This window comes from Aspergillus eucalypticola, assembly GCF_003184535.1.
Source record: "Aspergillus eucalypticola CBS 122712 chromosome Unknown BO83scaffold_14, whole genome shotgun sequence".
NCBI lineage: Eukaryota > Fungi > Ascomycota > Eurotiomycetes > Eurotiales > Aspergillaceae > Aspergillus > Aspergillus eucalypticola.
The window spans coordinates 773115-794360 of record NW_020290288.1 but is presented as its reverse complement, the minus strand read 5'-3'; the positions used below and the strand labels follow the sequence as shown (position 1 = coordinate 794360).

Genomic DNA, 21246 nt, shown 5'->3' with positions numbered 1-21246 from the left:
TGCCTAACTCGCTATATAAAGACACCACTACTGTAGACTCTGCGGGTCGGCAGTCTCTGGTTCCTGGGCGGGAACCGGCCTACTTTGTAGTTGAAACCAAGATCGCTTCATCCATGGTTGATAAGGGTGGAACCGTCCATGTTCTTCAATTGGCACTACAAAGGATAAAACAACCGAATAGTAACAGCAATGGAACCGCAATTGAAAATCCAGCCACTATTGCGCCTCCTCCTACCAGTGACCCATCGCTTCCGGCTGTCACAGTACACTTGTCACACCATCCCAGAAGAGCAAGATTGGCTAGCCGAATAGAAGAATTAAGGCAGTAGCCCGAATTGGAGGATAAAAGAAATTCATATGGGTTTTTACAGCTTTCCAGTCGCCTCAATAATCCCAATAACTTCAGACTCAGTACGATCACAATCACTGTTACACCTGAGTTCTGCCCTGGGATACCGAGTGTGCTCACAGAAAGCCGTCCAAATCATTCTCTTCATCCTCGTCGTCAGAAGGAATATTCGCACCGCTGGCGTCGGGAATGGCCATGCTCGGCAGTTCACCCTTCTCATAGATGGTGCGCTGCGCGGAATCACTCGTCATTAACATCGAATCTTGGTTTAGATATGCAAAGGGTTTAGATATGCAAAGTCGATGGCACTTACCGGAATCTTCGCGAACTTGGACTCCTTCTTCGGCGTAGCTCTGGCGGGACCGGCCTCACTTCTAGTAGCCTTGCTCTTGACTCCCCAGACAGACCATTCGCTCTCGTAGGACTGGGTGGCTTCCGCACGGTGAGTGAGTACATGGGGGTTTCCCTGAGGATCGTATCCGGTGAAGACCCTCTCTTTGCCCTTGTTGGTGCTGCTGTTCTCGTCGGTGTGCCCAGGCTCAAGGAAGACACCACCGCCAACGGACAAATCGTCACCGTCATCCTCATCGTCACTGTAACCAGATCCCTCATGAGCACCGGTCAGCTGGAGCCGCTTGAACGAGACAGCCATGGAGCTACTGCCTGCCTGACTCTTCGAGCTTGTCAGTACATCCCAACTAAGACATAGATGATATAGAAGTAGAGATCATGGGGGATTCCCAACAGTAACAGAGCTAGCAGTAGTATCATCGCCTCCGGTGATCTGCTTCATTTCATCAATCAAAGGTTCAGTCTCCGTATGCTTCTGGACACAGTTCATGCATCGCTGTCCTGAGGTTAGCCCAGGTGCACTCCACCGCAACTAAACCGAGGAAACATACCGCAGTATCGCGCTCCTGTCGCTGGTTCTTCGCAAACTCTTCAATCGATTTGACACGGTCACACTGGGAGCATTTCAATTCAGTATTGCCTGGACCGGTGCACTGTCTGCATCTGGCAATTCCGCTGGTAACAGGCGAAACTCCATCGGCCACTACCGCATGGCGTAGAATGTCCAACTGTCTATTAGAGAAAGTGCCGATGTACCGAAACTTCTTGCAGGTTCCGCACTTGATTCTAAGCTCGCGTCAGCCGTAGAACAGAATGATATCCCATGCAGTATAGAGTGAAGTAGTAGACATACCTATCCGGGAAGACAACCTTGTCAAGCCTATAGTATAGTCAGCCAGACCGATCTGAAGCGTATCTAGCAGAAGACCTACCGATTCTTGACTGTCTGGCTATAGCCACCGGCAAAGGCGTTCGGAATCACTTTGGCCCGTCTGGATGGCCCCATGGTCAGAGTTATCCGGGGGGGGGACGACTATCAGTAGGACGATGATGAAGTTGCGTCAGATCAGCTAGATACCACCCACGAAGTCAAAGACGCGAGATAGAACGAAGGAGAAACAGAGTAAACAGTTTCCAGGTGATCTTATAGGCTCTCAGCAGGATCTATCACTATGGCATCCTTCCTGCCCAGGCAACGTAAGCTCCAGTGAACAGTGTTAGCGAGACGGTGAATGAAGACGGAGGAAACTGCCTGCGAAGGTATTCGTTCAGCATCCAGGCGCCAGCCACCAGTTAGTGACGCGTGACACTTTGTGAAGGAAAAGGTAATGCTGGTGGTTCATGACAATATCATGAAGCCTGAGTGGTAAGTTCCGTCCGAAGAGGAAGTCAATACCTGAGGCTGATGGTAGTGTTGAGTACGGAAAACGCCATGTTTCCCTCATTTTGCACTGGAAATTGTCATTTTCCAAGTTGGGCAGGTCAGAAACTCGCGTCTGCTTCTCAGAGGTTGATTCAAATGATAGTGTCATACAGATAGCTAGACGTTGGTCTAAGATGAAATGTCTTGCAAACGGTCCGCTTAGAGTCAAACGCATGTCTCGGCGCTTTTGTGTGCTCGTTTGCATCGCTGGTGGCTTGTTCCTCATCAGCTCGGTGGGCACATATTGTTACTCTCCTGGCTACCTCACTACTTGGCTTCAGCTGAAAGTGTCTTGGAGTCACAAATCACTACGAAGTATGTTAACCAATGTGAAAATGAAGCTGAGAACAATGACATAGCATGCACTAACTGCACAGATCTCAAAGATGAGGGGAAGAAAAGGAATTATGAACACATGATTGAAGTGAACTGAAAAGTCAGTCCATTCATCTGGTATACTTGCCTTCCCCGCCTCTTCATAGGCCGACTGAGATGCATCATAACTGAAGCGAGATTACATTCTCATCGGACTTTCTACACGGTACTCCGATATCCTAGTAGGATTCCCATCGATCTACACAGTCTTCTGCACACCGTGTCGGAGAAATTGGAAAATGGGAGCCAAAAAGAGGGAAAAGGGTAGATCTGGCATGCGGGAATGCAGACACCCTGAGACTACTGCAAGTCCAGCCGGCTAATCCAGCAATCATGTTTCGTCAGGGTCAACACAAGCCTGACTCACATCACGATTGGCCAGCCTTGATGAAATTTGTCTTTGCTAGATGGGACTGATCAACAGGAGGGTCTGTACACAGTCGAGTAGACACAGCGCACCCACTGAAAGGTGGCACCCATGTGAGTAAGAGCAGAAACTGGGCAGAGGTATCCATCTGGAGAACGCACATCCCGATGCAAGCACATCCTGTACCTGCCTAAGCTCGTAGGTACTTTTGATCACAACCCCCCGAAGAAGGTCATGGACTGGGGCAATTGAGAATTAATAATGTGGAATCCTTAGTGGCGTTCCAGAAGGTCTTTAGTCGGCTTAACCTGCAGGGAATTCTTTGTTGATCCTCCATAGTGTTCCGTAGTCCGTCGACGATAGATAGCCACTCTCAATATTATTACCCATAGTTATTCCGTTCCAACGGTTAACTCAAGCGGCAAAGCCGACGGGGTGCCGCTCACGATGAGCTTCTTTGTCTAGAGAAGGTAATTGCGAGATTTTCGTCTCCTGATCTCCTTCTTCGTCGATTCCACGAACGTCCTTCATCCTTCTGGAACGCTCTTGGAAGGAGCCGGCTTCGAAAGCTACTGGCATAGTAGCAGGGCTAAGAGTTCCCTAAGGAGCAGCGGAGCTGCTAGCGAGATAGGTCAACTGGGCCGCGAGACACCCAGGAGTTCCATTTGTTGGTAACGGATCCGTTTGGGGACTCCATCGTAATCCTCACCATCTCGCCGGACGCAACGACTACTGGCTGACTAGAGAACTAGATCCATAGCCGGGTCTGTCGGGTAGCGGGGACGGGCCTCACGCCGAGTGGGGACCCGCATTCCCCGACTGCCCCGGCGCAATCAGCAGGTCCACGGTATCCGCTTGCGAAATGCATTTCATCCACTCATTCGGATGAAGCGGCTCCACTGTTGGGTCTTCCCAATCACCCTTGGTTGGTAACTCAGACGGCCGGCGGTCGACTAAGCTCGTTTGTTCCATGAGAACCACGTCTTCCGACCCTCTGATCTATCCGTTTTGGGGGTGGAGGCCCATCAGCCAGTCGTCTAGGACTCCGGTACCAGTCACCCACCCTTCCCTTTCTGCGCTGGTGCCCGAAACTTTCCAAGAAATTGCAATCATTGGCTTTTCCCCCTCTTCTTCAAATCCCACGCACAAACTTTTTTCTGTCTTTGACGTTGTCAGTTGTTGTGGTGGTGGTGGTTGTCACTTTGGACTAATGTCGGGTAGCCTTCTCTCTATTGGAAGAACAGCCGCGATTATTGTGGACAAAACGTGATTATGTAAATTCACAGTCCAAATGGCATGATGCCACCCAAGGAGACACCAAAACAGATGGAGAAATAAATAAACAAAATTCGCGTAGCCCAGGTAGCGGGAGGAAGACACTCCGTGGCAAGAAGAGCAAAGACCATTAATGGGGGGGAAAGCAGATGTCATGCCGGCAAGATTACGAGTCGTGATTCTCTCGAGTGGTTGGTTGGCCCTCCACAGCATCGCACAGTCCTCATTTACTGTGTATGGAGAACACAAACCCCTCAATGTTTTCTTCTTTCTCCCCAGAGCATACATCCCTTCCCCTCCTCCCATCTTTCATGAATGGAAATGAAGAAACGAGAAGAACACCAAAGAAGAGGGGGAGAGAGGATACTGCTATGGACCTCAAAAAGACGGTGACTGATAGTCTCCATTCTTCGCCGTTCCCACCGAGTGGTTTATTGAAGCCTGTCACCGGTCAAGTGACACAAGCGGTGACCAATCCATCTCTAGACCCCTTTTTTGGCATCTGTATGGCCTGTCATCAAAACCGGATCTTAATAACGAGTGTAAACAGTACACAGGTCGTAGGTGCGGTGTAGCTGATCCATACGCGTCTCGGCTCCAGACTTGACCAACTTCAAGACATGGCTTCTCCGTCCATGACCCATCACCCGCCACCGTGACAGGAAGGGAAATCCCCAAATCTTCCTATCAAGAAGAGCACCCTACTCCGTGCATAACAGTACTACTGTATATGGGAAATGATCACGCCAATAAAGCCACTATCTATGCTGCTTTGAGTATGTAGTGGATTTGAGCGTTGCCCTCCAAAGTTTGGCCATTATGCTCGCCTACTAATGCCGCCTGTGAGGGTTGATGATCCTCCCCGTCATCAAAGTATCCAGCGATGACATCTTATCATAAGATCGGCTATGATCACCCCACATTGCAAGGGTAAAGCGGAAAAGACCTGGTAAATGAGTCTATCTGCGGTTCCCTCGTCTCAAGAATTGGTGTATCCAGTGGCGAACTGAACTCTTTGCATGTAAAAAAAGAGAGAGAAAAAAAGAAAAAAACATAGGAATTGGTAACTGTGGTAACAACTGTCCTACACAAGCAAAGGCCATGTTGCGTACTTAATGTGCCCCGTACTTTCTACAGTGCACCAGTCTGTGTCCTGGATCTGATCTCGCAGATGCACAGGCTTAGCTACAGCTGATCAACTTCGCTTGATGTATGAAGTCTATACATCCAGAAGGATTCAGCATCAGCCATACATCTGCATAATGTATGCATCAGTTCGTAAGAAAGTACTGCTGAGCATCGCCCTCTATCCCTATGAGGTAGCCCCTCAGTGGAATATCGCGCTCTTAGCACAATGCAAATCTCTGGGGACTTTGATGGCCTGAATAGTTGGAGCTTCTACGTGCTTCAGCGCACGGAGTATGCGGTCCATGGTACTCCGAAGACATATTCATACTGACCCGATAGTTCGAGACAACCATCAACTCCAGAATGTGGCAACGCGTAACCTTCAGAAACATAGTACTCAGAATCGTCTCATATATGTTGATTGCCATGGAGCCGAGTTATTTTCTTAGAGCACCAGGAATTGTCTTAAACCTTGTACTCCGGTAGACGTCAAGCGCGGGTAGCGGAGACCTCTGTGGATGATTGGAACAAGGCATCCTGCCTTTCCCTCGGACATGGTAGTACGGCGTCTTACTGTTGTTCCTTCTTTTTCCGGGTAACAGTACTTTCTCTCACACTACTACGAAAAATTTTTTTCTCTTTTTTCTTTCCTTTTGTCATCCTTTCTTTCTGTCTGTCAGCTGAAGCACCAATAGTATCGATGAAACAGCGACGCTTTTCCTTCGGCCATCTCCCGCTGTTGATGAATCTATCAACTGTCGACCAAGCAATCCTTACCGTTTCAACCCTCGGAAAAGTGTTACACATGTAGATTACCCAAGAAAGACGGGACCAGCATACCCGGAGGGGCAGACATGCAAGCCACATCTCTATCGATGTAGTACCGGCAGATGGCAAAACAGTTTCCAGGCTCGATTTGAAGATCAGTCGTTGCAGCCTGTGGGTAATCCAACTAACTTACTGTAAGTGTTGCCATGCTGGCGGTCAACCACCTAAGCACAATAAAGAGGGGGAGGGGGGGGCGGGCAGGCAGGCGACGGATGTACGGGGGATGGATACATGTCCAGCCACTGTTGGCTGGATCCATTGTTCAAGACAACAGATGAACTATCAATAATAATGGATCCAGATAACAACGTGCATGAACTGTAAAACTGCCCACTGCCTGGAGTATCTTCTCTTTTCCTTGTCCTGTGGATCCCCCGGCTGACCTCTCTCTATCTAATTCGGAAGTCAGCAACTAGGAACTTTGAGCTACTTACTTAACTAGTAAACTAACAAAGCCCCAGAACAGGCTTTAGTAGTGAGTTATGATTCCTCGGCTGGCAAGCTATTTTACGCTCATATATTATCGGCAAGGATAGCCTGCGCCGTAATCTTAACTCAAATCTGGGTTTTGATGCAGCTCGACTTATTTTCTTTTATTTTTTTCTCCCTTCTCTTTCCACCCTCTGGGGTGATGCTGTAGATGAGGTAATGCGGGTATCACATGCGACCCCTGAATGATGGATTATACGAGGCGAAACCCCCGTACAACCGTCACGGTTTAGGGTGTATGGAGCACTACCTGTCACATTCGCTGGAGAGTCTAGAGTGTCATGATTATCCGAGACCCTGAGTGGGATGGCCGAGCAGCAAGTCGCATCACTCTGGGAAAAGGTTGCAACCCAGGTTGAAGCAAGAGAGACGCGGCCCAACCCCTGGCCAACCTTGCTAGCGCCCGTCTAACGATCACTAGAGGCGGAGACCAGGTGGAGTCGATTAAGGCTGGACCTCGCCAGAGTCCAGAGTCTTCAAAACGACGTGTGATGATGACTGGTCGCATGAAGTACCTAAGGCTCCTCCCAGGCCGTTTTTCATTTCGATCTCTTTGAAAGTGAGAAAGTCTGCTCTTCCTCCAAATCCCCAAGACGGGATGATTTGAACGGTCTAAACTGTTTTCTACACCTCATCTTAGACCGAACTTTGTTAGATCCTTTCACTTCGCGATGAATCTCATTTGCCCCAGCATGGGCTCAAACGACGACAGTTGCGCCACATAATTTCGATATAGTCAAGAATGACAACTTTTAAGAAAGGATCGGGGTTGTGTCCCGATTCAGATGTAATGTAAAGATATGACACAACTGGTCTGTAGTAGTCTCCGTCTGAACGGGAGAGACACTGTGATTCACTATCATCACCTAGTCAACACAGGCAAAGTACTACCTCGGAAGATACATCTGGATGGAGGCGATTGGTTGGAAACACTACTACGGATCACACTGATCAAGATTGCTGTGTCTAATACTTCAACATAAGGGAACTCGCTTCATAGGCAAGTAAGCAAGGCTGCCCTACGCAAAGTACTTACTCTTGCTTAAGGGACTAGCCAGCAAGCAATACTCAGCTCAAAAGCTATGAGAATCATTCGTGGAATTCATGGGACTTTCCGTTTCGAAATGTCGGTAATTAGAAGACAGTAATTTACGGCATTCTCCGTGGACCGGGGACTCTTCAAAACAAACAAACCGTAAACCCCGAAACCTACCCTAACAAACAGTCAATCTGAGGGGAAAGGAAAAAGTAATCACCTACTTTTTTTTTTTTTTTTTTTTTTTTTTTTTTTTTTTTTTTTTTTTTTGGGTCTCTTTCCTTCTTTGAGTTGGGGGAATTCAATAGAACGACGGATCTATTCCTTTCTCTTTCTTGCTTCTCCTAAAGGTGTAGACTTCAGAACTGGGTGTTTCCTCATCACTGCTCTCTACTTGACTGTATGGACTCCGCAAGCATGTTCCAAACGATCGTTGTCCCAAGATTTCTCCATCTTAGCCGCGGGGATAAGTTATTGTGGTGCATTTCCATGTTTTCGTCTTGACCTTTTCGGCAATGTACCATGAACCTGAACCGCCAGGTGCCGCCTTCGAGGGTTCCTTTTTCCCCCCCCCCCCCCCCCCTTCTTTGGGCCGCCCGTGTATGGTAAGTTGGGAAACTCCCTTGAACCTCCTTTTCGGATTCCTTGGGTGAAAAGGGTGGGTCTCCGTTCCTCGACCATTCCTCTCTCAGTGACCAAGTGGTCGGGACTAGTCCGGTGGAGGAAAAGTCCGCTAAACGCAGCATGGTATGGCGTTGACCACATTATTCATGGGTATTATTATTAGTAGCTAGGTAATAATACGAATTCAGTCGGTATGAATGAATGACTCTCTCTTTTTCCCAAGGACGATTACGGAGTCCGATTTCGCGCGGATACCTTAGTGGCCGGGCTAATACGGAGACTGGAGCGAATAGCCAGGGAGGGTTAATATTACTAGGCGCTTGGTAGCTTGGGTTTAGTAGAAAAGTAGTTAGAAGCAAGTGAACTGGGTAGTACTTCAGACTCAAGTTGAGGTCCTGTTTGAATTACTAGGTAATCTTGCCTCTCTAGGCTTGCTACTCCGGCCTTTCTTTCGCGTCTCTTTCTCGCTGGACCACTCGCGTCACCGTTCGGCCCTCATATTAACACCTCAATTGTTGCCTTCTTTTCTGCCAACCCCCCCTCCCCCTTCGTCGTCGTTCCCCCAACCTCAAATGGAGAACCACAACAACAAGAACTCTGCATGATCATCACATTCTCGCTGTCGTGCATCTGCCGTCAATTCCCAAGGGAAAAAACAATTCGACCCTTTGGGTCCATGTCATCCACTGGCCGTCCCTCCGGTTCAGTCCTTTTTTAACCCCTCAATAAAAAAAAATAAGAACCCACTTGCATCATTTTATCCTTTGGAAGCATAATTATTATTTTTATAATTGATATTATTTTATTTCGGATCTGCACCATCGCCTTTTTCACCAAACCCGCTTCGTCGTCGACCGCCTCTTCAGTCCCCACGGCCCGGACCCAACTTCTCCTCTTCGTCTTGGAGCTGGTAAAGGCTAAAGCTGTCACCGCGTCAGGGGCTTTTCGAGTTATTCCATTTCCTACTCCGTACTAACTACTCTTTTCCCTCCTCCCTCCCACCACCACCACCACAACAACCCCCCTCCCCTCTCTGTCAAAGGCGGCCTCCGATCATCCTTTCGTTTAGTCTGTGTCCACCCATCCGGATCCGCTCCTATCACTACAGTGATCACGTCCAATCCTCTGGGTCTTCCATCTGGTTTCCAGATCTTCCCTCTCCTCCACCTTCGCTTCTTTCCTGAGAACTACATGACTACCCCTTTCCCCTCTTCTCTGGGTCCCAATCTCGTCCCGAATCTCTTCTGCACCTAATCCTTATCGCATCCTGCACCTTCACCCATACCTACCCATGGGAAAGTACCACAACACTCCCAGTGGATATAACATTGCCTAACTGCGAATGATGCGCACCTGATCCTATCCATCGACATTTTCGACACTCGAACTGGAAGAGCCGTGTACTTCCTCTACACATTCCTTACCTCTTAATTCAGGCCCCTCAACGCCGCACAAAGTTCTCTTGGATTTTCTGCTGGCAGAGAAGAGAAGGGAGAAAGAGACACAATGACTGTCTGCTACGACCACCACTCCTTATCACGGGGCGCTGCGCCCACTTCAGTCGCCAGCCTCGAAGACAGGTTCGAGGTCCTCAAGGAAGTGGGTGATGGCAGCTTTGGTAGCGTGGCAGTCGCACGTGTGCGGACTGCTGGCTCCAATGTTGCACGGAGGGGGACGATGGTATGTTATCGCGAGCCCACTTGACGCTCTTCTTCGCTGGGGTTGCTAATTCCTGTTTCTAGGTTGCCATCAAGACGATGAAGAAGACCTTCGAGTCATTGGCTCCCTGCCTCGAACTCCGTGAAGTCATCTTCCTGCGATCCCTGCCTCCCCATCCCCACCTTGTTCCAGCCCTCGATATCTTCCTCGACCCGCTCTCACGCAAACTACACATCTGCATGGAGTATATGGATGGCAACCTTTACCAATTAATGAAAGCGCGGGATCATAAGCCCCTCGATGGCAAGCATGTCAAGAGCATCCTTTACCAGATTTTAGGGGGTCTCGACCATATCCATGCCCATCACTTCTTCCATCGCGACATCAAACCCGAAAACATCCTCGTCTCGACATCCGCCCCTAATGACTCTGCTTTCAGCCGTTACTCTAACCTCGTCACCCCTCCTTCTACTCCCCCGACATATACTGTGAAGATCGCCGACTTTGGTCTCGCCAGGGAGACTCACTCCAAGCTCCCCTACACGACATATGTCTCTACCAGATGGTATCGGGCGCCTGAAGTTCTCCTGCGTGCAGGAGAATACTCAGCACCGGTGGACATGTGGGCTATTGGCGCCATGGCGGTCGAGATTGCTACCCTGAAGCCACTGTTCCCTGGTGGAAACGAAGTCGACCAGGTCTGGCGTGTTTGTGAGATTATGGGAAGCCCTGGTAACTGGTACAGCAAGTCGGGGGCTAAGCTCGGAGGTGGTGAGTGGAGAGAGGGCTCGCGTCTTGCCCAGAAGCTGGGATTCACGTTCCCGAAGGTAAGATTACCCTGCGCTACCGGCGGTACGAGGCGATTACTAATGAAACGTAGATGGCGCCCCATTCCATGGAAAGCATCCTTCAGGCGCCCCAGTGGCCCGCCGCTCTTAGCCAGTTCGTCACGTGGTGTTTGATGTGGGATCCTAAGAATAGACCGACTTCGACACAAGCCCTCAACCACGAGTACTTTGCTGATGCCATTGACCCATTGAGACCCAAGTCTTCCACAGCTCGCCTTTTGGGCCGGAAGCAATCGGACAAGAGCTTCAAGTCCGCCAATCGTGATGCGAGTGAATCTTCGACCTTGTCATACAAGTCGTCGTGGTTCCGGAGGTCCTTGATCGGCAGGTCAGAAAGCCCGGTGCCACCTGTGGAGAGTGAGAACTCCTCGAAGCAATCGGTGGCTTATTCGGACCTTCAGGCTGGGAAGAGCAAGCCGGCGGCCAGTAAGCGTGCCACTTGGGCTAATGGGGCTCCAATGCCTATCCTGCCCTCGATTAGGCCAGTCTCTCCTCTCTCTAATGCGGTCACAGCGCAAGCCAATTCGTCTCTCGCCCATTCAGGCGACAGTGCCAGCGCCAACAAGGCGAGCAAGAAGATTGGCAGACAGCTTTCTGTCAACTCGCACGGTAATCACTACGCTGATATCCACCGCCAAGAAGCAGAGAGAGCGCTCAATGGCGGGGGCACCGTGTATTCCGCAGTGACCCCCAAGGAGAGCTTCTTCTCGCACCTCCGCAAGCGCGCTCGCAGACTATCCGGTCGCAACCAAGCCAACTCTGGTACCGACGATGTTGAGGCTAACGCTGGCTGCATGCCTTGGTCGAACCGGTCCTCTCTGGCTTTGGACTCTGTCAACAATGTTGGAGAGTCCAAGCAGTGTTCCGATCTCTCGGAGCTGGACAAGGCGCTCCAGACTGTGAAACATTCGCTTGACTCGGCCGCCCTTGGCAATGTTCCCGTGCAAATCACCTCCCCTATCGAGAACACCAAGCGTCAATCTATGCCGCAGGGCTCGATTCGCTCGATGGGAGAAAGCCCTGTCTCGACCAGCGGCACTGGCGCGCCAATCTCCAGCCGGACTAGGCGCGCAATGCAGATGTCGAACAACCCTATCCACCGCTATGAGACTCCTGAAGAGGAGGACGAGCTGCTGGATGAGGTCTTGCATTCGGCGAGCAGGGCTGCTAGGCGTTTGGCACAGACTGAAGTGTCATCGGAAGTTTCGTCGAACTACAGTCGCCCAGCCGTGGGTAACGACAGCTCTCGCCCCCTGCCCAGTCCTTATCCTACTCCCTCCCCATCTGCCAAGTGCGATGGCGTCTGCTTCGGTCACTCAGACGCAACGCCATGCAGACGCCTGCCCCTCGCGGAGGAGAAGACAGACGCAAACACCAGTCGCCAATGGCCAACCCCTCCATATGAAGATGGTGACTGGGCGAAGCCAGCTCCGGCAAAGTTCCTGACGGGCTCAGCAACTTGTCGCTAGCCTCTCCATGTTGGAGAAGGCACAACTCTTTTCATTTCTTCATCATATTTCACAGATCTTGTTCATATTTAATCAAAAGAACAAAAACGTGGTGGTCACGCGCGGAATCGGCGAATTAACCGAGCAAGGCGTATGGGATCTGGTGTCTACTGTTTCTTTTATCCACGGAGGTTGGCCGCTTTTTTTTATGTTTTCTCATTTTTTCACATTTCATTGTGTCTTTGTTCTTATGTATCCTGCGCTTTGATTTGTACCCATGTTTGCATAGGCCATGGTTCAGCCCGGGTTTCTTTCATTTGTCTGGTTCTGTTTTCATACCCCAAAGGCCCTTCTATAGATACCGTCGGCCTCGCACCTTGTTTTCGGTATACCACTTGCATATATGTCTTTCGTTCCTTGATATCCTAACACCCCCTGCACATTGCTCATCTGTTTGCACTGATACCAATCGCGCGAGTCGCAATGTCTGCTATCATTCCTTCGATATATACTCTTAAAACCTGCATACTCAGCTCCCCGCATATGCCCTGATCCCTGCAGTCGACCATTTCCTTTTGTCAAACTCCATTCACCCCTCTGTATATTTCCCGGGCATCGATCCTCCCTCATCATTCTTTCTCTTTACCCCCCTCATTCCTTTCTGTCTCAATGCGCGGATGGGAAGCGATGTGAAAGCTTCCTCCACAAGAACAAAAGAACTTCCATTCATCTATTGTACAATTTTACCACTTTTTGGGAAGGAGCACTGGTGGCTGGTTCTGGGCTTGAACAATTTTGTAATATAGGACTTACCCGACGGGAGAGCCGTCTGTTTATATCTACTGTTAATGGAACAGACACTGTCTGTCAACATACTCTATCATTACAATTCCAATTCATCTTGTAGAATTAGTAAATAAGCTTGTAGTGTTGTGATGCTCTCATGTGCTCTCCTGTTGTTACGCAACTGGCGTACTCCCGAGCGATAGTCACGGAACAACCATTCCCCGCCCACCGGCAGAATTTCCCAATGCAGCACTACATCAAAAGTTCCCATCGAGACTGGAATTGTCGCGACGCTGTCTAGAAGTTTTCGATATTGGCGTGAGTGGCTTGATCCAGAGCGTCCGTCCTACAAGTGAAGGCACCACCATTGAAGCCTCAATCTACCTCCAACCAACCCCGCGTGGTACCATTTACCGTCAGCCATCCCTCCGCGCAAGACTTGCAGCAATTCCCGCAAAATCGCAGGCTACCAATCGACCTGCCAATATAATCTCCACCATCTTCACCTCAAACATTCATAAAAATCATACTACAAAATGACCGCCCAACGCCAGGCCTCCTCCGCCTCCCAATCGCTCCTCATCTCCCCAGCAGAGCTTTCCTACCTCTACACATCACTATCACTCCCCGATGGCCCCATCCGCCCCGACGGCCGCTCGCCCACGCAATTCCGCCCGTTGACCGCAGAAACAGACATTCTGCCGGGCACCAACGGTAGCGCGCGTGTGGGGTTCGCTGACGGCACGCAAGCCATAGTGGGAGTGAAAGCGGAGGTGGAAAAGACCGTTGTTGCAGCCGAGGCACTGAACCTATCGCAACAGCAAACGCAAGAAGATTATGCCGATAATGAAGGAGGAGAGGGCCAAAAAACCTCCAGTCATGGTCATGGATCGTGGGTGCAGATGTCTATTGAGATCCCCGGGTTTCGGGATGATGATGCCCTCCCGGTTTTCTTGTCGGAGATGATGCGCGAGCCGCTTGTTGAGTCGGTTGCTGGTGCTGGTGATGGGATGGGTGGGGATGAGATGGCGGGTGGGCTGAAGGGGAGGTTGGTTATTAATAAGAGGTGGCATTGGAGGTTGTATATTGATGTGAGTGATCTTTCTAAGGAAAGGGGGGGTAGGGTAGGAGGGGTGAATGGTGCTAATGATGTTTGTGCAGGTGCTGCTGCTGTCTCAACCTTTGTCGTATCCGCTGCCGTTGCTGTCTTTGACGACTCATCTGGCTCTTTTGTCGACTAAGCTGCCCAAGCTCAAGTCTAAGGGAGAGGAAGACCCCTTCTTCGATGATGATTGGAATGCCGCTGAATATCTATACCCCCGCTCGCCGTCGGGGCCTCGTCTCTCTTCTACGAAGCAGGTCCGGCCTCCTGTGACGCTGCTTGTTATTTCCGTGGGCGATAATGTCATCTTTGATCCTAACAGGGAGGAGATTGCGGTTGCGGATACGGTCCTGGCTGTTTCTGTCACCCAAGACAGTGACTCGGATGGCCTGAAACTGCTTTCTATTCGCACAGTCGACCCCCCGTCTCGTCTTACGCAGCCGGGTGTATCGAACTCGGAGAACGTGGCGACTCTGGGCTCCACGGCCGCTGCCGAAGAGGCCGCCATGACGGACCCGTCTACTGGCGAAGAGGTTGCCGGCGTTTGGAGACCCCGACGGGGCGGTGTCAAGCGGCGCACAATTGCAAAGATGCTCAAGCTGGTCTTGCAGAAGGGAGGTGTTGGTGAAGAGGTCCTTGAGGGTCTTGAGGGTGTCCAGGTGGGCTGATCGATTGGCCGATGTGTGACTGAAAATATTGCCTAAGTTGTGGATAGAACCATGGAGGCCATGATACCCGCGCACCACCGCAAGAGTGGACCATATGGGATAGCAGTCCCGTCGCTATCTCCGATACCGATTACAGAACAAGCGGTGATCCTCTGAAGGGAGCTTAGACAGGTACATTAGACACAATAATACCGATCTACTACCTCGTGCTTTGCGCAGTGTGAGGGAGTAGGGTTCAAGGACAGAAGCATGTCCAGCATGCCAATGATACTCCATTCTATCCAAGCTGCGTTCCACTTTCCAAATCTTGGTTTTCGTAATTAGTCCTTCAATAGCCATCTGCACTCTAGCTTTGTACATATCACCTCTTAAGCCATAGATACTATGCACCTTAGCCTTCACCCACTATACACATCCATACCCCAAACCAAGATAGAACAAGAATACCGCCAGCGGCATCAACTCAACCCCCACGCCCACGCCCACCACCCCAACCTAACCCTAGTATACAACCAACCAACCCACCCCCACAAAGAGAAAAAATTCACATCATAGTCTCCCCCTCCATCATCCTCTTCATGGGATTCCTCGGCTGCCTCTCCTGCCTCTTCCTCTCCTCCTCACTAACATTATCCAAATCCGTCTTCACCCCCTCCAACGCCCTCCCCACCACCTCCTCCCTCTTTTCCCTCTCATGACCCTCAACCGCCACCTCCAAAATCTCCCTCTCCAAACCCGGCACAACCTCCCACTCCACGCCCGCCTCCTCCAATTTCCTCACCCCCTCCGACTGCCCCACAAACGTGCCCGGCTCCTTCACCCCAAAATACACCTTCTGTATCCCCCGTCCCTCCCCACCCTGTCTCGTCTTGATGATCCGCTCCACGCACGGCGCATTGCCCGAGAGTCTTTTCCCACAGGGCTCCATAGTCACATACATGACCAATTTCCTTTCAGGGTCGTCGTGAGGGAGGACACTGTGCACCTGCTCGTCAGGTACGCCGTGCACGGATGCGTAATTGGATAGACAGCATTGTTCGGCGTGCGTGTTACCGGCTAGTTCCATTGTATAGCCGGTTGAGAGCAGGATGTCGGAGGAGTAGTTGGGGGTGGTGTCGGCTTTGCTTCGGCTGAGGAGGAGAGCGCCGACGCGGAAGTTGGTTGGGAGGGCGGGGGCTTTGCGCGCGAGAGCGAGGCATTGGGTCATGTAGGTGAGGTGGGGGGTGCTGGGGATTCCCGAGTCTGTGGTTGTTGTGGTGGTCATTTCTAGTGGTGGTTGTTGTGTTTGGATTGTTGTAGAATGTGTATGTGTATGTGTATGTGTATGTGTGTGTGTGTATGTGCTGTGTGTAGAGAAGGGGAAGCAAGAGTTATTTATGTGATAGTTAGGTTAGTATGAGTGGGGTGTTGTTGAGAGTATGACCGCATAGAATACTATCTGATAACTAGTTAGGTTATCGATTGCTGCCGGCTGGTCGGGCTAAACTGTTTTAGGAAAGATAAGTGGGATTCGCGTCCCGCGCGTTTTGGGGTGTTTGTCTGGTTTGATTTTATTGCGTTGCGCGCGAACATTCACGGCCGAGGTGTTATGTCTTCTACCTCAGCTACTTTTCATCACTTCTTGTTGTGATCTTTCCCTAACAGACACGTCTCCTCTTTTCCTTTTCTCACCACTCACTTGGACCCTTTTTGGTCTTTTGGCCAGATGCCTATCACGAACCCTCTTCACCGCTACAAATGGAAAGTTGGGGAGGATCCAGAGGGGCCTTTTTCAAAGGAAGAGGAGGAAAAGCGGGAACCGGTCGAACGCGATGAAAACGGTGAAATAATCATACCCCGGCGCAGAGTCCTTGATTTGTATGAGGTTCTCGATCTCGATGACCAAGCGACTCAAGACCAGATCAGGGCTGCTTATAAGAAGAAGGCGCTGAAGCATCATCCTGGTAAGTCTATACTTTATTATATCTGTCATCTAGCTATCACTTGTGTGGGATGGGCTGTCTAACCACCAGTAACAGACAAGGCACCCCCGAGCAAGAAAGAAGAAGCAAACAGCAAATTCCAAAAAATCGCCTTCGCTTACGCCGTCCTGTCTGATGAACGTCGCCGCGCGAGATTTGATAAGACCGGTAGTACGGAGGACGCCTTGGACGAAGATGAGGATTTCGACTGGACAGAGTTCTACCGGGAGCAATTCGCCACCGCTGTCGACGTTGATGCGATCGACAAGCTCAAGAAGGAATACCAGGGGTCTGAGGAAGAGGTCAAGGATATACTGCAGGCCTATGAAGTCCACCGGGGCGATCTGGATAAAATCTACGACTCTGTGATGCTGTGTAATGTCATTGATGATGATGAGCGATTCCGCGCCATCATTGACTTGGCCATTGCGGAAGGAAGGGCCCAGAATTACAAGAAATACACGGAGGAGCCGGTCAAGAAGCGTCAGGCCAGGTTAAAGCGGGCACAGAAGGAAGCGAAGGAGGCGGAACAAGTGAGCAAGGAGATGGAGGAGAACAAGTCTAAGACGGGTAGGAAGAACAAGGGAGGGAGGAAGAAGGAGGATGGGCCCGAGGACGTGGGTGACTTGGCTGCAATGATTAAACAGCGGAACCTTGGCCGTCTTGACAGCCTCATCAATCGGTTGGAGGAGAAGTATAACGTGGATAGTGAGCTTAATGAGTTGGGGCCGGGGCCGAGCAAGACCAAGAAGACGAGGAAGAAGCGGAAGTCGAGTCCTCCTGAAGCGGCATTTGAAGCGATGGCTGCGCGTGGGGAGAAGAAGAAGCAGAAGAGGACCAAGGGGTGAGGTGTGTTATCTTTGGGGTGGACTGTCTTTCATGCGTTATTTTTCTCTTTTCTTTATCACTTACTAGTGCTGTCTTTGGGGTTGGGGAGTTCAGGTCATGTAGGGACACATCCATTCGCGGCATGGTACATTGAGTGATTTGGCAATCAGGCATGGGAGTGCATTGCTTTTGTTTTTGCTTTTTGCTTTCACCTCTTTAAAGCAGGATTCAGTTTTTGAATCCCGTGTTTTAGTACCCTTGAGTGTCCAGTAATAAAACAGTCATATACCTTGTTGACCGCTAGTAATTAGGAAGGAGGTGCTGAAGGGGGCAAAAGGAGAGAACGTGACCATGACAGCTTCGGCCGTGATTGAAGGAACAAAACACCTCACCTCCAGCATAATTAAGCAGCCGGTCTACTGCATCCTGCGTACACAGGTCCACCTCGATTGGTGAAGAATCGACGGGTTCGCATTCCAGCTGCATCCAGGCAGGAGTGAAAGTGTGAGTGAGACTAACAGCACACACACTCCCAGCCAACCGATCCTCCCCAGGATGATCGCCGGCATCAAGCCCTGGGGGAGGGTCAATGCAAGGGATGCTCATCACCGGTTGGTGGCACCTTGCACCACCTGGGTCACCATGATTGATTGTGCTTCGTTGCTTTATAAGGATCAGCCAGCTGCTCGCTGATTGTTCGTGATACCCCGCCATGCCGAGCTTTTGGACGCCTTGGCTTGTTCCAACTTGGTCGCCTCGCCTTCCTCCTCCTTCCTCTTCATCTTCTTCTTCATCCTCTCCCCACACAGCTGGGTGAAGCTACCCTATCCTTCTTCATCTCCCTTCACACTTGTTCACCGTCCACGGAGGCATCCGAGCTACTTTGTCTCCTCTCCGTCGGCTTGCTGGCCAGACGCCAGCCTTCCTCTCTTCTCTTCGGTAACATCCGAGGTAGAAACGCTCTGAGTGAGGATCGCCGTTTGAGTTGCAGCCGTTGCGCACGTGGAGTTCCGGTCTCCATCCAGCTCCATCATTGTCGCGTGCTCCTCAAGATCCTATCTGAACCTCAGCTGGGTCTATACTTATAACTATAAAGCATTTAACGTAAGAAAGCTCTCCTGCAACGGAACAGCAACCTTAGAAGAAGAGAAACCTGGTTCTAAAGGCGGGACAGGACCTGGGAACAAAGCTCGGAATCTCAGCAGCTTATGACCATTGTCCCTCCTCTCCACATTCCAAAGCTGGGCACTGGCAGAAGCTGGGAAGCTAGCTAGGTTCGTCATTTGATTCACATTAATAATTTAGCCCACGGGTTAGTGTTTGGAACCCGCCCGCGCAAAGCCAAAGACAAGCGCGAGGTCGTACCCCACAGCCCACCATGCCGTACTATAGCAGAAAGCCCGCCCACATGTCGCTGGAGACCGCTCTGGAGGAAGAGCGACGGGAGTTGCTAGAGGAGATGGGCGAGAGTCCCTCGACGTCTCGGCGCCGGAGCTTGCTGGACATCTCACCGAGTCCCGGCTTCTTACCCCCGCGGCATGGCTCCATCGCCGGTATTGGCGTGGGCGTGACTCCCCCCTCTTCAGTCCGACATCATTCACTCTATTCCTCCTCTTATTCTCCACTACCTTCATCTCCTCGTCGCTCTTCCGCTACCGCTACCACTACCACTACCACTACCGCAACATCCTTCAATCCATCGCCCGCCACTGCAACAACCGCTCCCCCAACTTCCCGCGCCACTACATCCTCTGTCGCTCCCCCTTTGCCTTCTGCGCAGAGAAAAGGGTCCGTCCAATCCGACGGATCAGTCTCCCCCACCCGATCCACCGACTTTGTGTCAGGCGACAAAGAAAAGCCGGGAGATAACAACAACGGCGCCAGCAACCAGCAGCATTTAAATAAGCCGGAACATAAGTCTGGTCCCAGCATCCGCTGGGATTTGTCGACCAATATGCCGCCCAGCGTCGCCAACCGCAATGCGGCCAGACGGAATGCTGCTCAACAACCTCAGGAGAAACCATCCAATCGGCTGCCGAGCATGGCCGCGGTGATGTCAGGGCTGGATCTCAAAGTCGGGTTCCCAAGTTTCGTCAGAGGCAGGGACTCTAGCCGCAGCAATGCTACGCGCGGAACTTCTCTCGACTCTCGAGTCTCCTCTCTCAGACCGGCTCGCTCTAGCTCTCCTAAGCGCCGCTGGCTAAACCCCAATACGCGTGGACCAGTCGCCGATCCGGTGAAACCACCTGTGGTAGCCAGTAAAAAGGAGACCAGCCCAATGGTGCTTGCGACTAAGGAACCTACTAATCCGGATTCCCGCCCAGGGTCTCCCGAGCCTGAAGCCAAATCGTCGGCCCCGGGCGAGGAGCGACTGGAGAAGGATCGTTTTGACAGCGAAAACAATTTAATTGAGACCAGTGACGAGGATGCCGACGAATCTACCTCTAGCGACGAAGACGCTGTTCATGAGGACGATTCAGACATCAAGCGTGGCCGGAAGAAGGCCGTCGAACAGGAAACTCCCGCTAATCATGGACCAAAGCCGCTCACTACTACTAAGACTGCACCTGAATTCCGTCCAAATCCCGATACGGCGGATAAGCCGGAATTGATACACTCAGCGAAACAAGGACCTGTGCTGAAGAAGCCTGATGTTCATCCTCGGACCAGCTTCGACTCGGCCTCGGCCACCAATACTCCGTTTGGATCCGAAGATGAGGCAGAGCTGTCCGATATCAAGCGAGCCCAGAAATTGGGTATCCAGATGTCTTCGATCGACAACACAGTCCAACATCGGTCCATCCGGACGATCATTCGCGGAGACTACGCCGAGGCCCAGGAAGAGACCGAGAGCAGCCGTCGACGGCAACGCAAATACCTTGTCGCTACTGATTTGAGCGAGGAGTCTGTGTATGCGCTGGAGTGGACCATAGGAACTATTCTCCGGGACGGTGACACCATGTTCGCTGTCTGCGCTATGCACGATGAGACTGCCACGCCTGCTTCGGTGCAGATCGGCGATGGCGCCAAAGCAATCCAAGATGCAGCGGCCGTGGTTGGGTCACAGACCGCAGAGACTACCGAAAAGGCGCAGAACGACTCAAACTCTCATCTTCCTCGCGCATTGTTCGGTCGTCTGGGTACGGACAGCAAGCCGAGCTCTGTGGATGCTCGCGGCATGTCCAAGGCTGAGTCGGAACGTGTCCATGCAGTCGAGGTTATCTCCCAGACCTGTGTTCGGCTGCTGCGCAAGACGTTGCTCCAGGTCCGCGTAGCCGTCGAGGCAATCCACTGCAAGAGCCCAAAACACATGATCACTGAAGCTGTACGTGTTCTCCTCACTCTTCGTTCTTACACCACTAACTGATCTAGATCGATGGACTCGACCCCACCCTAGTCATCGTCGGAGCCAGAGGCCGCAGCGCACTTAAGGGGTAAGAAAGCTCCCTCTCACCAATTGACACAAACAGACACTGACTGACATGGCCTCTCTCACAGCGTCCTCCTCGGCTCCTTCTCCAACTATCTGGTCATGCACTCATCCGTTCCGGTAATGGTTGCGCGCAAGAAGCTCAAGAAGCAGACCAAGAACAAGAAGACCAACGTCCGCTTATCCAACAACCTAACTACACCAAAGAAATTGGCTCTCGCCAAGGTTGACTAGGATGCTAGCCTTGTCGCCCTTCTCTTTCTCTTCTCTT

The 21246-nt window shown here is 51.2% G+C and overlaps 7 protein-coding genes across 7 annotated transcripts; 5 read left to right on the top strand and 2 right to left on the bottom strand.

The window, feature by feature from the left end:
* Positions 1-30: 30 nt before the first annotated feature.
* BO83DRAFT_48530 (uncharacterized protein) lies at positions 31-397 on the top strand. The gene has a single exon (XM_025537390.1). The coding sequence runs from the start codon at positions 114-116 to the stop codon at positions 327-329; it is 216 nt and encodes a 71-aa protein (XP_025387687.1). The 5' UTR covers positions 31-113; the 3' UTR covers positions 330-397.
* A 68-nt stretch (positions 398-465) lies between these two features.
* On the bottom strand, positions 466-1706 carry BO83DRAFT_314075 (uncharacterized protein; the record flags this gene model as incomplete). Its single annotated transcript, XM_025527570.1, has 6 exons — positions 466-579; positions 663-1016; positions 1095-1196; positions 1252-1486; positions 1554-1580; positions 1633-1706. The coding sequence occupies 6 exons, from the start codon at positions 1704-1706 to the stop codon at positions 466-468; spliced, it is 906 nt and encodes a 301-aa protein (XP_025387686.1).
* Positions 1707-9751: 8045 nt separating this feature from the next.
* BO83DRAFT_389427 (serine/threonine-protein kinase) lies at positions 9752-12221 on the top strand (the record flags this gene model as incomplete). Its single annotated transcript, XM_025532801.1, has 3 exons — positions 9752-9925; positions 9988-10731; positions 10785-12221. The coding sequence occupies 3 exons, from the start codon at positions 9752-9754 to the stop codon at positions 12219-12221; spliced, it is 2355 nt and encodes a 784-aa protein (XP_025387685.1).
* Positions 12222-13271: 1050 nt separating this feature from the next.
* Positions 13272-15023, top strand: BO83DRAFT_339434 (exosome non-catalytic core subunit RRP42). The gene is made up of 2 exons (XM_025528544.1): positions 13272-14077; positions 14148-15023. The coding sequence occupies exons 1-2, from the start codon at positions 13523-13525 to the stop codon at positions 14754-14756; spliced, it is 1164 nt and encodes a 387-aa protein (XP_025387684.1). The 5' UTR covers positions 13272-13522; the 3' UTR covers positions 14757-15023.
* Positions 15024-15237: 214 nt separating this feature from the next.
* On the bottom strand, positions 15238-16161 carry BO83DRAFT_362374 (putative DRAP deaminase). Its single transcript, XM_025529505.1, has one exon. The coding sequence runs from the start codon at positions 16018-16020 to the stop codon at positions 15301-15303; it is 720 nt and encodes a 239-aa protein (XP_025387683.1). The 5' UTR covers positions 16021-16161; the 3' UTR covers positions 15238-15300.
* A 202-nt stretch (positions 16162-16363) lies between these two features.
* BO83DRAFT_437992 (DnaJ domain protein) lies at positions 16364-17828 on the top strand. Its single transcript, XM_025536053.1, has 2 exons — positions 16364-16699; positions 16775-17828. Exons 1-2 carry the CDS (start codon positions 16462-16464, stop codon positions 17563-17565), a joined length of 1029 nt encoding a protein of 342 aa, XP_025387682.1. The 5' UTR covers positions 16364-16461; the 3' UTR covers positions 17566-17828.
* A 1095-nt stretch (positions 17829-18923) lies between these two features.
* BO83DRAFT_314137 (universal stress protein family domain protein) lies at positions 18924-21209 on the top strand (the record flags this gene model as incomplete). Its single annotated transcript, XM_025527571.1, has 3 exons — positions 18924-20870; positions 20918-20979; positions 21044-21209. The coding sequence occupies 3 exons, from the start codon at positions 18924-18926 to the stop codon at positions 21207-21209; spliced, it is 2175 nt and encodes a 724-aa protein (XP_025387681.1).
* Positions 21210-21246: the final 37 nt, after the last annotated feature.